Raw genomic sequence first — 16680 nt, 5'->3', positions numbered from 1 at the left:
GCTTCTCTGTTCTGTCCGGCCTCCAGGCAGCCCCAGCGGTCCCCCTGGCGATGAGTTCTCCCCCCACGAGGCCCCTTCCCCTGTCCCCCCAAACTGCTGTCCTTTCACCCTGTGCAATGAATTGTTTTGTCCCTGGAATTCGAAGCCTTTGTCAGACGTGTTGAGGAAAGATGTTTTGCATTCTGTCACAGTTCCTCAGGGACAATCATAGTGCCCTAGCGTCGGAAAATCAAAGAATTGTGAGTTACGGTCCCGGTTTACAGGTGGGAGCGCTGAGGCTTGTTCGGCTCTAACCACGTGCTCAGGGTCCCAGGCAGACAGACCTGGGAGCACAGGCTGCCTCCAGACCAGGGGAGCCAACAGCGGACTAACAGACACGGGCAGCATCAGGACGGCTGCAGGCACATGCAAACGCGCCCTTGGAAAACTCGGGGACCCCCTATCTCAGGGCGTCCGGCGTTGCTCCGCGCCCTGCGCCCAGGCGAGCACGGCCCTGGCGCGGGCTTGGGCATGAGGAGGAAGTGCGCTCCGCAGGGCGGGAGTCCCGGCGCGGGCATCGCAGGCGCCGTCCGCTTTCACGCTCCCTCGGAAACGGGGGCCCAGAGAGGGTGACCAACTTGCGCGAGGTCACCCAGGACCCCGCGGGGAGCCCGGCGCTCGCCCCCTCCCGCCTTCCGAAGGGCAGGCTCGGCGGCGCAGGCGGGCCGGCCGGCCCCGAGGGAAGAGGTCCGGGCAGCCCGACTCGGCGCCCCCCCGCGGGTGAGCCCGGCCGCGCCCGCCGCCCCCGGCGCCCGGTGCGGGCCCCTCGGGCTGGGGCTGCGGAGCCCGCGGGCCGCGGCTCGGCCGGCCGGGAAGAGGACGATGCCCTGCGCGCCCAGGTGAGCCCCGGGCCCGCGCCTCCGAGCGCCCGGCCTCCGAGCGCGGGGGCTGCGGGCGGCACCCGAGGGGGCGGCGGGGAGCGCGGCGGCGGCGGCGGCGGCGGCGGCGGCAGAAGCTCGGCTCGGCGGCTGGGGCGGCCGCTGCGACCTGCGGGCGCCGGGCTGCGCGCCTCCGGCAGCGGGTAGGGCGGCGGGGCGCGGGGGCCGGGACGCTGCGGGCGCACGGGGCGGGAGGCGCGGCGGCGCGCGGCCGGGGCCCGGGAGCCCCCAGCCCGGGCCTTGCCGCAGGGACGGGCCGCCTGGCGGTGCAGGACGCGCCGCCCGCGGGAGCCCCGGAGGGTCGGGGCTTCTGCCCGCACTGGTGTCCGTGAGTACTTGGGAAGCTGCTCTTCTGTTCGCCGACTACATGAGGTTGTGTGTGAAAAGGTGTGCGTGTGTGTGTGTGTGCGTGCGTGTGTGTGTGTGCGTGTGTGTGTGTGTGTGTGTGTGTGACACAGACACTGACACAGCCCAGGCTGTGCATCCAGAGCCGCGGACCTGGATGGGCGTGCGGACTGGGGGGGTGAGCCTGGATTCCTAACCGAGGGAGTGTGACTCCGCGCGTGTGACGGGTGTGCGTGGTCTGAGGGTACAACGGGTGGTGTGTGTGAGTGACGGTGAGTGTGTGGGCACGTTGTGCTGCGTGGAGCTTTCACGATCACTGCCAGGACTAGCGTCCTTTCACGGAATCCCAGTCCCTGTTTAAAATACGTGTGCCCCCAGCTTGCCCCCAGCGTGTGGCACTGCGCTGGCAGTTGCCTTTGGACCAAGTGGCTGTTGAATCGGAGTGGTGGCTGGCAGAGGTGGAGAAGTCAGGGGCAGGAGCTCGTCTTCCCGGAGTGGAACGTTAAGAGAAATGGTGGTTTGATTTCCCACTTGGTCCGTTTAAATGAACAAAGCGTGTCTGTTAGGGTGCGAGCTTGACATGACCCAAAGGCGGCTTTTGAGAGAAGGCAGTGAGGCAAGCCTGCCCTCCTTGCCTTGGACTGTGAAGACGGACGCCCCGGGGCAGGAAGTTGTGGGTGACCCTGAGGGGCAGTGGGCAGTGTTTGCCTAGTCCTAAGTGGGGGCTTCAGCATCAGAGAGGTAGGAGAACTTGCTGCGTGTTGCTGGTGAGCACAGGTGGCGAAGGACAAGGACACTGGTGATGGACCCAGTGCCCTGGAAACAAGGAAAAAGTCAGGAGTGGGGGTGAGATGCCTGGAGTTCTGAGGAGCAGCCCTCACCTAGGAAATGATGAGTGTGGGAAAATGGGCAAAAAGTAAAGGGGATCTGCAGCATTCTGAAATCATTTTCTAATCTTATGTTTTTTCCCCCTAATCCTGAACTCTCTGTGTTTGCATCCTTTGGGGGTATGGGAAATATCTTCATCATAATTCTTATTATGTAGTTGGGTGGGTCACCATTTGGACTCCAGGAGGACACGTCAGAGCTGGCAGGGGTTTTGGGGAGCGTTCAGCGCGGTCCATGTTGAGCGGGGGGTCCCAGGGCCCGAGGACAGTGGTGCCGCTGATTTCTCAGAGTCATCTGGACTGTGCTCCTGAGGCTGGTACTTTTAGGGGCCACAGTGGCCTCATAATCAACACATTGAGTGTGTTTTCTTCTACTCGTGTTTTCTTGGACCTCCTGACCCTGTTCGTTCCTCTCATGTCCTTCCCCAACTTCACAGCCTAAGGAACAGCACCTGACACCCAGATAAGTGACCTCTGGACTTGCCCATCCGCCACCGAATCCCCCCCACCACCCTCCAGCTGGGACCTGAAGCCGGCCCTTTATTCCTTCATTTCCATTCATTAGCAGCAGCCACAAGCTCATCAATAAGCAGATCGTACCCATTTCTTCCTAATAAATCTTTTCTTTTTTTTTATTGCTTTTCATCCCCACTGCCACCAACTTAATCAGGCGAGACCCGTTTTCAGGGACTTAAGAGAAAGGAACAGCTCTAGACTGTGGCCATTGAAAAAAATGCAAAACAAATGTAGAAAGAGGAAAAACTGTTGGTATTATCACCATGTGAATGATAATTTAAATGAATTCTTGAGAAGAATTTGGGCCTTCTGGTATGTCCTACACCACATCTCTTGGCCTTAAACTAAACTGAGATTTAGTTTCTTCACCTGTGAAATGTGAGGGATGATTTCAATTAAAATCTAGTTGTTAGATCATTTCTTAGGTTTCTTCTAGCTCCAAAATTCTCTGGTTGTCATTGATGTTCTTTGTTTTAGTGAGAAATATTTCTCCTGATGCCTCATGGTTACCTTTCAGTATCTAACCTTTTTTTTTTTAATTCAATTTGTCTTTAAAGAGGGGAACTAGACAAAGGGAAAAAGGAGGAAAAGGCTACTGAGTTCAAGTTTGTGCTTGAGGGTTGACTGCACATATCTTAGAGTTGAAGGGGTCTTAGAGGCCACCCATTCCCACCTCCCATCAAGTGCCAGAAGCTTCCCTGCCGTCACCTTTCTGAAAATGGAAAAAAAAAAATGTGTCAAGTCTGATTAAGATGACTTCACACAGTGTTGTAGCTCAGGGTTTCTCAAGCCTTGGTACCACTGACATTTTGAGTGAGATAATTTCATGTCGTGAGGGACTGTCCTACGATCATGCAATGTTCAGCAGCATCCCTGGCACCTATCAAATGCCAATAGCAACCACCAGTTGTGACAACCAAAAATGTCTTCCGACATTACCAGATGTCTCCTTGGGGGACAATACCACCCCCTTCCCCCACCTTTGTTGACAGCCACTGTTATAATTCCAACACATGCCTCGTGGCCTTGTACAGAAATACCTTACCACGAAGGATTCTAATGACCGATGAACTGCACTGTCGCCAGCTACTTTTCCAGCCCCTTCCAGCTTAGCCGCCCTCACACATGTGCCTTGATTCCTCCTGGCTTCTCACCGCCTCATTGCTCTGCCTGGAAATGCTCGAGATGCTGCTGAAGGCTGAGAAGCACTTCAAAGGCAATGTAACAATAATCCTAAGAGTTTACATTAATCTCGCCCCTGTTATGTGCCAGGCCCGGTTCTAAATGCTTTACATGAACGATCTCATTTCATCTTTATGAAGAACCCTCTGAGAGAGATGCTTTTATTTCCCCGTGTTAAAGTTGAGGTAGTTCAAGCTCAGAAAGGTGGAGTAACATCCTCCAGTTCTCTTAGCTGCGAAATGGTGGGACTGGGACGGGGTGTGTGTTGTCCAACTTCGGAGTCCATTCTGAGCCCCTACAACTGAACTGCCTTCCATGACGGGGATCCTGACGGTGCAGCGTGGAGACGATCTTGAACATCACCTGGTTCAGCGGTTGCACCGAGTCCGCTTCTAGGAAGGCTAGGAGCTGTGAGGGTGGCCATTGTGTCAACTGGAATAATGTGATCTCCCTGCGTTTGGTCTTCTCTCTGCTATTCAGGTCATTCAGAAATAGGTCCGAGGCATTCTCAGAATGAGAGGGACGGTGGCAGGGTAAATCCGGGCAGAGGTGCTCAGGGAAACAAAAGGGTGGCGAAAAAGGAGCAAACGGCGGCACAGACATTTCTTTTTCCATCGGCTTCTCGCCACCATCTGCACTGTGGATATCTATTCTGTCACCACAGTTAAAGCTGCCGTGCTTTTATTGACTCCCTCTTCTGTGTTCTTCCTGGCCTGCCCTTCGTTCTTGCATTCCTCAGCTGCTTTCACACCACTGAGGTGGGGTAATGGGGTTCACCTTTGGACAGGGTCCATCTAGGTGCAGTGTGATGGCCGCCAAATAGGCGTACTGATAGGGTAAGCATGACCACCTCAGCAATGGCTGTTAAGCTTGAATATCTAAGGCAAGCCCTAAGAAGGCTGACTTTCCTCCAAGACCCTGTATCAACACATCTGTAGGTCTGGCGGCTCCTGGGAATAAATAGTAGAGCCTCGGTTTTTGCAAGCCTATAGTTTGGCTGAGACAAAAATTCTCACACTTTGGGAAGCATCAGAATCACCTGTAGGACCTGCTGAAACAGATTTCTGCTCCCCACCCTCAGAGTTTCTGACTCAGGGATTCTGGGTTGGGATCTGAGAACCTGTATTTCTCATTGGGTCTCAGGTGATGGTCATGCTGTCGGTCCAGGGACCACAGTTTGAGAACCACATGGCTAAGACTGAGGCAACTAACTAAATCTCACAACCCACCCCCTGAAATTTTAATATAGGAAGAGATCTTATTTCTAAGATAGGCATTTAGATTTAAAAGAATCAATGGATAGAGCAATATTGAAAGAACAATAGCTGTTAGGGACTAGCTGATGTCTCTCACTAAGTATCCTCTCATTTTGAATTTCAGAAAACCCTGTGCTTTTTCTCAGCTATGGTACTTTTAATTGGGTTAATTCTGATCTTCAGTCTTTGCATATTCCCTCCCTTCACCCACTCTCACTTCTCCCTCAGCTTGGATGATAATACCCCTCATTATCAACGTGTAACCCATGTAAACATTCATTTAATATCTTGTCCATTGCTGGTAAATTCTGACTGGTCCCTCTGAGGTGAAGAAAGGGGCGCCACCTGTCCTTCCAGCTTGTGTTTCCCATGTAGTTGCTTTGTATTTCTTTTCCTTTCAAATCCAATATTAGCACAGTGAAGGAACCCAGCAGAAATTCGAGTCAGAACATTTAGGTGTAACTGGTTAAATGTTTAAAATCCTAATCAGAAAGTTTCTTTTGAAACCAAATTTCAAACTCAACCCCTTCCTTCGTGACCATCAGCACCTGTTTCTTTTTGCACGACCACACGTCCTTCACCTCGACAAGGTGACTCCAGGTGCTTGCTCAGAAAGGTCCAGTGGTTCTGAAACTCGGGTGCTGTGTAAATAATGTTTACTGAATGTTCACTATGTGCTGCGTAGTAAATATTCTATCTATATGCCTGGTCTTTTTGATTTTTATACCAAACCCTGAGAGAAGTGTTTCTCTTGTTTACAGATGAGGAAAACCAAGACCTGGAAACTAAGAAAACTCTTTTGTTAGTTAGGAGGCTAATCGTATCAGTGAATATCTATTTTTTGCTTACTGTTCTGCCATTAATGTGACGCATTCCCAAGAGAGTGTCTCTCAGTTCAAATTCTCGAGACAGAGAATTCGATCGGCCTAATCTTTTATGGCCAAGAGGTCATAGCAGAAGCGCAGTTACCATGGGGCTCACTTTCGTGCTAGGTGTCCCTGTACAAGCGGTCCAGTGGACTAGTGGGCACTTGAACGCATCTCTCCTGTTGTCCCACTGGCGAGGCGGAGACAGAATTCGATCAGAGGTTTGACTCCTATCCAGTGCTTTACTCCTACCAAAGGGACGTTTGATAGAAAACTGCATTAATTTAACATGTAATAAAGAATACCTGCCATTATTTCAAGGTCCTCCCATATTAGCCATTTGCCGCCTGCTGTCCTGTCGCTTCTATTTGCATATCCGTCCTGGTTTCTGATATGGCTGCATCCTGGCTCCTGTCCGTCCATCTGGCTTCTAGGCCCTGTGGCCTGGCTGTCGTTCTGCTCACGCATATTCTGTCCCCAGCTCACCTAGCACAGCTCTGACCCAGAGACTGTGAGAGCTGAAGAGATCTATCATCCTATCCTATCTTCTATCTGCCCAGTAACTCATCATTGATAATGCATGCCGGGCATTTACTGTGGGTATTGCTAAAAGCTCTGAGTCTCATCCAACTCTTCTGACAAAACTGTTATTGTCTCTTTTTTATTTCCCAATATTTGTTGCAAAAAAAAAAAAAAAGGTTTAAGAGAATAGTTGAGAGAACTGAATGGTGAACACTCATATACTCACCATGTAGGTTCTATAAATTAACATTTGACTAATTCCTAACTTACTTTATCATATTTCTATCTGTCCACCTCTCTATTCATTCATAAATCCATTTTGGGGATGATATCAAAATGAATTTCTGTTTCTTATTCTCACTTTTATCACTGGGGAACTGAGACCAACACAGTTGATATGTCTTGGCCAAGGTCAGTACCTCATGAGGAGGTGAGGTGCTGGGATGTTACACTGACTTTCTGACTCCCCAGACCATTTTCTTGACCACCAACCAGCATTGTATCTCCTGGAAAAGGAGAGAGAAAGACTCACTCAAGGGCAATCAGTGGCAGGGTATGACCAGCCCTCAGGCCACCCGATTCTCAAACTCCTGAAATTTCCATTACATTGAACCATGATAAATAGTCTGTTTGGGAAGTATAAGTAGTGGCTTTGCTGCACAGAGATCTGCAGGTTTGGTACTTTACAATCTACTCCCAGATCTCTGGAATATATGATCATTGACGCAGATAATTTCACAAAATCAATACACCCTTTCTTTTTTCTCAATGTTCTAGAATAATGTATGGAAATAACAGGCTGGAAAATTACCATTTTAGATAACTTATTACAATGTTATGATGACTTTCACATATTTTATATGACCTTTATGAGTAGTAGCAGACTTGCAAGACAGATGGGCTGGGTGTCTTAATGACATTGAACGACTGGAGACCTGGACTTACAGAAGGAAAATGAGAAACTCAGAGTCACGTGGTGCTGAGAGCAAAGTTGAGCCTTGGTAACGAACTTTCCTCTTTCAAGTGCCAGTGGATATTGTGCAGGTTTTGAGGAACTACATATATATCTAGTTGACAGAATTGGGCTGGGAAAGGTGAGATGGGGAACTACTGAGATATGGATCTTTTATGGGATGATTTAGTGGTTAAAGGTCTGGGCTCCGAAGCCACTGCCTGGTGTGCCTTGGACAATGTCTTCTTTCTATGCTTCAGTTTCTTTATCTGTGAAATGGGGATAATTAGAGTACTCCTTCACCGTGTGATGTAAAGATGAAATGAGGTCACACATATGAAGGGTTTGGTACTTAGTATGTGTTCAACACATGTCGGTGGTAGACATGGTTACTACCTCTCTCCTTCTTCCTCTTGAGGATTTTTCTCTTCTGTGCTAAATGGGACCCTCTAAAATCTATGGGATAGTTTTACCGTTTTCTCGAGGTTTGTTTTTAGGAGGTATTGGAAGGAAATTGTGGGCAGCAGCCTTTTGGGAGGTGACATTTTATTAGTCCAGTAAAGACGCAGATTCTGCTCAAGAATTTCCATCTAAGCTGTAAATAGCTCATGTCCTCTGAGGTTGCACTGGGATCCTCAATTCCATGTGATGATCGGCACATGTTATATGCAGTACAGAATTCTGTATAAACTGTGTTCTAATCCAGGGGGTTTGGAAGAAATAGAAACAGGTAGGAACAGAACAGGTAACTATGCTGGTGAGACCTTTCTCTTAGCACACGTAGCAGCCATGGAGGCATTTCAGATTTGGGAATATGATTAAAGAGGATTTCAGAAGGATATGCTCACCTGGGTGGATCGTGCTCTAACTGTACAGGTTTCCCAAACTGCTCGACATGAATCATCGGCACCAGAATCACTGGGACATTTGTTAAAATGCAGATTCCTGGACCTGTTGATTCAGAGACGGGTGAGGCACCCATACCTGCAGTTTTGCAAGTGATTTTTAGGTGCTCTAAGCTTTAAGAACCACTGTTGTCAGCAGTATAATTCTGCAAGGTTCAAAACACTGATTTTGAAGACTTACTTGATGGAATGCAAAGTTTCGTTTGACCTGCTCCTAATTCCAGGCCTGTTAAGTCAGTGGTGACAGACCCTTTGGGCATTTTTCACCATATGATCTGATGGCATTTAATGCTCTATCCACGTCCTGCCTAATATGTGCTTTCTCCAGTCGCATGAGAACTAACATTTGCAGAATTGCTGTTTTTCCTTAAGGAGTGGTCCCCAGACCAGCAGCCTGAGCAATGCTTGGGAACTTGTTAGAAATGCAAATTCTACACTCTAACCCTATTGAAGCAGAAATCTGGGGGGTGGGGCCCAGCTACTGCATTTTAACAAGCCTCCAAGTGATCCTTACGCACGATTAAACTTGAGAACCACTGCTGTCCAATGAACAGGCCCTTATTTAGTTCTGCTCTCTTGCGTTCCTGGATTTCATCAGAACTCAGAATCATCTAAGACTTGCTTCCTCCCCTCAAACGTGACTGCTAGATGGTTTTTTGGCCTCTGTTTGAGCCTCTCACTGAAGTGGATCTTGCTGCCTGCCAAGACACGCACGTCAGTAATTGGACAGCTCTAATGCTGGATGAAGTACTTTAGAGTGAGTCTCACACTTCTCCTGAGACTTCCACCCATCACTCGCTTGGAGACACGAAGACAAAGCTAATTCCTTCTCTAATTATCAAGTAGAATTTTTACATCATGTCATGCCATTCATTCAACTAAGACTTACTGATCATGTGCTTATCTCTTTCCACACAGAACCTGTGGCCAAATTCGGAGCGAGACATTAATCAAGTGATCAGAAAAATAAATGCAGAAATGAATGCCTCTTGATTTTATTTTTTTCCTTCATGGAGTATCTAGATCCATATTTAATTTGATCTGGTTTCATGTAACCTCAGTCTCCTTGTTATTCTTTGGTGGGAAAAATCTCTGCCTTTAAAGAATCTGATTTGTAGCAACATTCCAGATGGACTCATCCAGTGCCACATGAAATAGAAGTTCATCTTTTGCCTTCACTTTTCCTATAATCCATTCCTTTTTCCAAAAAGTAGATCGGGTATGTCTCTTAAATATGCTTGCATTGGTTAAGGGCTATTTTCAGAATGAGTATTTTGACTCAAGTTGCTAGCTGAGAAATGTTTACTTACCCAGGAAGAATATTTTCTTGGTTATTTTGAAAAAAGTTAAAAACTATTTTGCATCCTAATTGTACCTGTCAAAAGGGTGGTCCCATAAGTGTAACTGAATTGGTATCTGTATGGATTTTCAGTTATGGAGATGAAATGGCTAGAGGCTTTTCATTTAAGATTAAATCTGTCTAGATGACTTAGCACAAATGGCATCTGTCCTACCAGACCTAGAAAGACACTTGCAAATGAGGTCTGGCTCCTGGAACACAGGGTTTTTCTTCCTTTCTTTCTTTTTCTTAATGGCTGATACACATTTTCACTTGTACATACTATTCAGATGTCTAGGTAAACAAATAATATGATTTTTTTTTTCAGGACTAATTTACAGAGAGAAATTCTTTTAAAGAGTATGTATCAACCGATTGAGGTAACAGAAAAATGTGCTCAGCCAAGTATCCTACAAATTCCAAATATTTTCCAGAAAACAGAGTCCAAGCAAATAGTTGAGGAGACAAATTTTTTTCTTTTACTTAGAATATTCACAGTTGCAATTTTTCAAATGATGCCAGAATTTTTTTTCACAGTAAAGGTCGCTAGGGAATCATGATCACCAGGGGATGGAGAAGGCTGTTTGGGGGCCTGTTTGTATGTTTGATTCTAATGAGATTGTATGCTTTTGGTACATTGGGCCAGTAGTGGATTAGGACAGTGGGGTGATGAGGCCAATAGCAAGCATTTGACAGATAACTTATCAAATACCTTATTTGCCTTATCTGATTTTGTGTTTCATGGCTCTGCTTTTCGTCCCACTCGCTCAGAAAAGCCTGTGACCGTTCTCAGGATACGGAGCCTGTGTGAGACAGCACATGTTGATTGAGTGAGCATTCTTCAAAACTGGAAAATGATACAAAACACCTTGACTTTTGCTGTGGTTATGAGAGGCCAAACTAACATGGGCTATCACAGTCTTACAGTCTTAGCCCTGATAACGAAATCACAGTTCTCATTTAGACATCCTTAAATAGTTACTCATGTGAAAAAGGAAAACCATCGGCCCGAGAGGGAGTGTTGGGCCAGGTTGCCAAACTGGGGTCTATGCCTAGCCTAGTTCTTCGACCACCCCCAGAAATACAGTCTTAACTGCTCAGTCAGAAATTATCTGGTCAGGACCGATGAGGTCATCCATCGCACGAGCCCTCCCTGTACCCCCGGCAGAAGATGCGGTCATCTGCCTGATACGACCTGCTGTCCTTCCTCCTGACGGAGAGGGACCTGGCCTGAAACCATCCTTTTCCTTCTGCTGGTGACCTCTCGCCCCACCCTCCTGTCTATCAAAACCTTCCGTTTTGTATAACTCCTTGGAGCGTCTCTCCACTTGCTACAAGAGATGCTGCCTGATTTATGAATCACTTCATAAAGCCAATGAGATCTTCAGACTTAATTGGTTGAATTTTGTTATCTTAGTACATGCTGTGTAGATGCCTCCAGTCACAAGAAACTCAGCTCTTCAAAAGCCCATTCCGTAGTTGGGGAAAGTGAGTCCAAGATTGGTGAATAGTCTTGTTAAGAGTGGAAAGAGTGAATTGGCAGCAGGGTCGGCTGAGACCCCAGGCCCAGGGGGTTCTGGGTCCAGCCCTTTTTCCATTATGTCAAGTTCCCACCCTCGATTTGGCTGTTCAGATAAATCATGTTTTTACTTATTCCTGACACTTGTCCAAAATAAAGGCATTGGAATATGCCCTCTGATGCAGAGATTTAACCCAGGGAGGCATACTCTATAAAGAAATGTGGTCAATCCGTGCACAGTCATGCATGAATATTCACTCATGCAGCCAAAACTACAGGGAGGAAGAAGCCGACGTGCGGCAAAGTGAGCCGAGGTCGTGACACGGCTCCAGGCGGGCAGATGCTGGCGCTGGGCCGAGCTGCATGGCTCCTGCACACCGGTAGGCGTGGACGCTTACAGGTGAGGCTTGGCTCACACTTCTCGTAATAGAGATGCAGCTACGCGCCTTCGGTTAACCATTAACAACTGCTCCCCAGCAATCCTTCAGAGTAGTCTGAAAAGAACAAGGGTAAAGATGCGGTGTGCTTATTTTAGGGGTTTGTTAAAATCTCTAAGCCAGAATCAGCTGTGGGTGGCAGAAATAAGATGATCTCTCACCCCTCCTCCTCCTTTTTAAGGAAAGATCAATTCAATGTATCCAAGAAGAAACTCCAAGGACTCTGACGAGTGATGAGTTGCCATAGCTTTACTTTTGTGACGGATAAAGTGTTTGGAGTAATTTCAGTGGCTGGGGCTAGTCCTGGCCCTGAGAGAATACTGAGTCCTTCATGTGTACCTCACGTGGTAGAAGGGTTTGGCTTCCTTCTCCACCCTTTAAGCAGGACGTGCCTGGCTGTAATCGTCTTTTCGTGGTTATAATGATCTAGGACACTTTCTCTGAAGGAGACCAGCAAGGAGGGTATCGCTCCTTGTCCCTTAGACAAGGATACAGCATGACTGTCATTCTCACACACACGCACACACAGTCTGAATTTCACATTGACAGAACTTTTAGAAGTGACAAAGCTTATACCTGAGCATTGAGAGAGATGTTTTCCGTTGATGGTGTTTTTGATTCACTAGGCTGTGCTCTGTTCAGGAGCCAGAAATGTAAATATTTAAGGCAAAAGATTCCTGCACACCTCTCTCCATCCCTGTAATCGTCCCAACAAGCGGTGTTCCTGTAACCACGGCTCTGATTAGTTATCCCTGGTGAACAGGGCAGAAGTAGTGCCCTGGGGTCCATTAATCAAATGAGGATAGGAACTAATCACCAACTTCTCTGTTCTACCGTTCCTTTCTCTCCGACAGAATGCATGCTGTTTCCCTGGCTTGTTAAATGGCAGTCACTTTAAATTTGCTCACTGAGGTCTGCTGAGTCAAACGTAACAATGTATATTGCTATGAGTACACAAGGTTTTCCCCGTTGTAGCATTTCAAATACAAAGGCAGTTTCTATGCTGTGAACTTTAGCTGCTTTTAACTGGTTTTCTTTGTGTCAGTATTTCTTCCTTCTAATCTGTGTACAAATACAATATACTGATTTTTCCTTTATATCACTCAGGATTCTTTTGGTGGCAAGCAATGGCTGGAGCCCAACTCAGACTGGTTTACAGAGGGAAAAAAAGGAATTTGTTGGCTCATGTAATTGGGAAGTTTAAGTTTAAAACTGTCTTAAGACACTCCTGGGTCTTAAGCCTCAACTCACACCGTCGGGACACTGCCGTTCTTACGCAGGTCTGCGCCCGTTTGGGTCGGGATCATCTCAGACAGGTGACAACGACAGCCACCAGTAGATCGGTTTAGCAACGCCATGGGAAAGAAGGACTTTCTAGCAAAAAACCCCAGGGCTGACTTCCACTTGTCCCTGGGGCGAGGGAACAGACTGCTGCGAGCGGGGCCGTCTCGGTCGGTCGTGTGGGGAGAAGAGGTGGTGGTGCGTCCAGCAGCGCCTCAGTGGGAAGTGTGTGGCTGCTCCCAGGGGAAGGAGGCGGAGGTCATGAGAGAAATCAGACTAAGGAGTCATTTTCAAAGTAGAGAGAATGGATTTGCTGATGGTTTGGTTGCGGGGCATGAGAAAATGAGGCGGTTTGATGTGAGTAGCCACGTCGATGGTGGAGCCGGTCAGTGAGCTGGGACCCCTAGGGGAGAGCAGCTTCTTGTGTTGGGAGTGGGAATGAAGAGTCCGCTTTGAATGCCTTTGCTCATCTGAGTGGAGTCTGGGGAAGCCCTAGACTAGAGCTGTAGCCTTGGGAATCTACAGTGAACAGGCCGTGTTCACTTCTGGCATGAGTTTAGATAGAGGGGGGAGAAGAACAGAGCCTTGCTGCCCCAACAGTTAGGGCTCTGCACTGAAATATTTCAAATGAAAGATTGTTCCAAATTCAGAAGTTCAAAAGGATAAAAATGGACAGAGCTGGTTTGATCAAGGTTCCAAACCATGCAGGCTGGGCCTCACCCCTGCCCAAATCCTGTAGGTCGGGCGTCACACCTGCCCAAGACCCAGACGTGCCCACAGGAGCCCTGGTTGATCTTTGAGGCTCTAAAAGGCAAACACTGAGAGACACAGAGCCCTTCCCAGCTCCGTGTTCTGCTCCCATTCTCTCCCTGGCTGTCAGGCCTGATGTATTTGGTCCACCCCGGCCTGAGCATCCAGGAGCCCAGGCTGAGTTTCATGGTCTTGTTACATAGATAAACAGATTTATAGTTTCTTCTTGGCAAGATTCGATTAGAAGATCAGCAGATGGAATTACAGAATCTCAGAGCTGGAAGTGAATCCAGAGATCATCTCTTCCAACCCCTTCTGTTTATTGAGAAATGGACGATGAAGGTCAAAAGGAACAGGGCCTTGCTTGGGGTGACTTCAGAAGGAGCACATGGGCGGTGGCCCTGCATACTCTGATGCGCCATGCATGGAGCAAATGCCATGAAGACACAGGCATTCTGAAAAATGAAGTCAACCTGTCAGTTAAGAGAGGAAAGATGTGGTGGCGGTCAGTGAGTGCCCACCCACTGAAGGGTGTAGGGGCTTCTGGGGGCCTGTGCTAGGGGAGTTTGAGGTGGCTTGAGCGTCGACTCCCCTCTGATTGGGAATTCTTAGCCTGGGTTCATGGATGGGCCTCAAGGAATGGTGGGCTCCCCAGAAATGTGTGGAGTCTATTTTTGTTCCCTGGGTGGAGTATTCTCAAGAGTTTATTAGCTTCTCCAAGGGATACATGGTTACCCACCCTCAAAAAGGGTTTTAAGAAACCCTGAAAATCCTCATAGGAAACTTGACCGACCATCTTAGGCGATGGACTACGTTAATCTTAAAACGTAGTGCACCGATTTTCACTGGCCAGTGTCCTAAAGCAGATGATAGAAATAAGCTATGTTTCTGGGAAGAGCAAACACTAGTAAACTGGTTACCATGGAGTAAAAGGAAGTCCTTGCATATTTTAATTTCCAGATTAGTAAAATGTCCAGAGACCCTTTGTAACACTTGGCTGAGCCATACTTCAGTGTTTTGTCATGGTATCGTTTATTAAATAGTTTTCTGATACTAGACAAGATGTAAGTCTTACTCCACAAGAAGCAATGATTATTTGGCATTTTTTCCTTTACTAAAGACTTCTATGTTCCTGCATTACCTTTTGGCCTAACCTCTTTTTAATTCCCACATTATAGGACCCTGTGGGCACAGAACTCCAACCCACCCATGCCTATTTCCTGTAATGGATGAACTTGATGCTAATGTGAGGTATGTTACATTTCTGTATTTATTGTGCTGTAAATTATGTTCATTTAAACTATGAGGCCTCTGAAAAATCTGTTGTAGTAGAGTTACGAAGCTAATAGATGTGGCTTTTCTTTAGTGTTTCACATATAATTGTAAGTGTGGTACTGTTCAGTTATTAGTATGTTTTTTTCATTCCTGCTTAAATGATAACTATAATATGGCTGTAAATATTTCCAGATGAATATACCAAAAGTCTGCACTGCAGGAGATGGTGTTATATGAAACTATGTGAGGAAACAAGATGTATTTTTTCTTTTTAAGTTATCATTGATATACACTCTTATGAAGGTTTCACCAGAAAAACAATGTGGTTACTACATTCACCCTTATTATCACGTCCCCTCTGCCATGCCCTGTTGCAGTCACTGTCCATCAGTGTAGTAAGATGCCACAGAGTCCCTATTTGTCTTCTGTGAGCTACACTGTCTTCCCTGTGATCCCCCCCACACCATGTGTGCCAATAATGATACCTGTCCATCCCCTTCTCTCTTCCTCCCCACCTGCCCTCCTTCATTCCTCCCCTTTGGTAACCACTAGTCCCTTCTTGGAGTCTGTGAGACTGCTGCGAAACAAGATGTATTTAAATGGAATAAAAATAGCCTAAGACTATCTGTACATCTCAGCTTTAGATATATACTCAAACAGCTATTTATGACAGGTTCTCTTTTTCTCACTTCTCTTTTCAACCAGGTCACATTAGATTATGTGACATGATGGTTTTATGGTGTAGTTACCTAAAACTAAATGGCTTTTGTCTTGTTTTCCTGTAATTTCCTGATCCCCTTGGAGATCAAATAATAGGATGGCTCCTCAGGAAGTCGTTTCTCCCGAGGCTTGCTGTATTTTATTGGGCACAACCAAACAGTGTGAGGACAGTTGTCCTTAATAAGGCCTGAATATTCTGAACTGGCATTTGAGCTGAGGATCAGCTGTACATATCAATAGCTGGGAGACCTTCTAAACAAGTACATTCCTGGTGCGACCACAGGAGCAGTTTTTCTTTCACTTGAGACCTGCAGAAAAGTATGTTTCAGGCACGGATCAGGGACACGGTGCTTCTATGCTTGAGGCAGTAGAATGCCTGGACAAAAGGGACCTGTCAAACATCTTGACAGGAAGTCTGATATAATGTGACTCCAGTTGCCAACATACACGATCACCCCAAATCCTGGGACTCTGGAAGGGTGACTGTCTCTCGTGCATAATCCCTGGCACATGCTAGGTGTAATAATAGAGTGGTTGATCAGCTAGTCGTTGCTGTTACTATATGTATTTCAATTGTGGTTGTGTTCTAGTACACCTAGAGATGCAAAGACGCTTTGTGTATTTAGCAGTAAAAGTTTCTACACTCTCAGTACAACCATCGTGGACTTTGTTATTTACCCAACGCACTGATTTTATTCAGTCTTAGGACTTCAGTGCAGAACTTTAGGCTGGCGCTGTGTGCTTGATTTTCCTTCAGGAGTTTATGACATTATTTGTACAAAGAAAGCATAGTGGGATGTAGAGAATCTCAATTTTATTTTGTTAATTAAAAGGCCAGAGTGGGCAATATCAATAGTGATAAAGTATAAAACTGTTTTATGTTTCAGACACTGTACCAAACTGTATTAGTTGGCTAAAATGTACTTCTTTTTGGATAACCCAGATATTATGATCCCTAATGTTTCTGGCTTTTCAACATTTATTTATAGCAGCCCTGGATTCTGATGGCAG

General features: G+C 46.9%; 1 protein-coding gene across 7 annotated transcripts in view; it reads left to right on the top strand.

The window, feature by feature from the left end:
* The first annotated feature begins 369 nt into the window (after positions 1-369).
* HTR4 (5-hydroxytryptamine receptor 4) overlaps positions 370-16680 on the top strand; it is a 152101-nt gene continuing 135790 nt past the window's right edge. For 3 of the 7 annotated variants that reach the window (XM_073221968.1, XM_073221965.1, XM_073221966.1), the window contains exons 1-2: positions 370-878; positions 14853-14925. In XM_073221968.1, the coding sequence (XP_073078069.1) occupies positions 14900-14925 (26 nt within the window). In that variant the 5' untranslated portion in view covers positions 370-878; positions 14853-14899. Of the gene's footprint in view, positions 879-988; positions 1061-14852; positions 14926-16680 lie in introns of those variants that run through there. The other 4 variants (XM_073221967.1, XM_073221963.1, XM_073221969.1 and 1 more) reach the window with 2 other exon arrangements.

This window comes from Manis javanica, chromosome 14, assembly GCF_040802235.1.
Source record: "Manis javanica isolate MJ-LG chromosome 14, MJ_LKY, whole genome shotgun sequence".
NCBI lineage: Eukaryota > Metazoa > Chordata > Mammalia > Pholidota > Manidae > Manis > Manis javanica.
The sequence above is the reverse complement of the archived record's forward strand: the minus strand, read 5'-3'. Positions and strand labels throughout refer to the sequence as shown.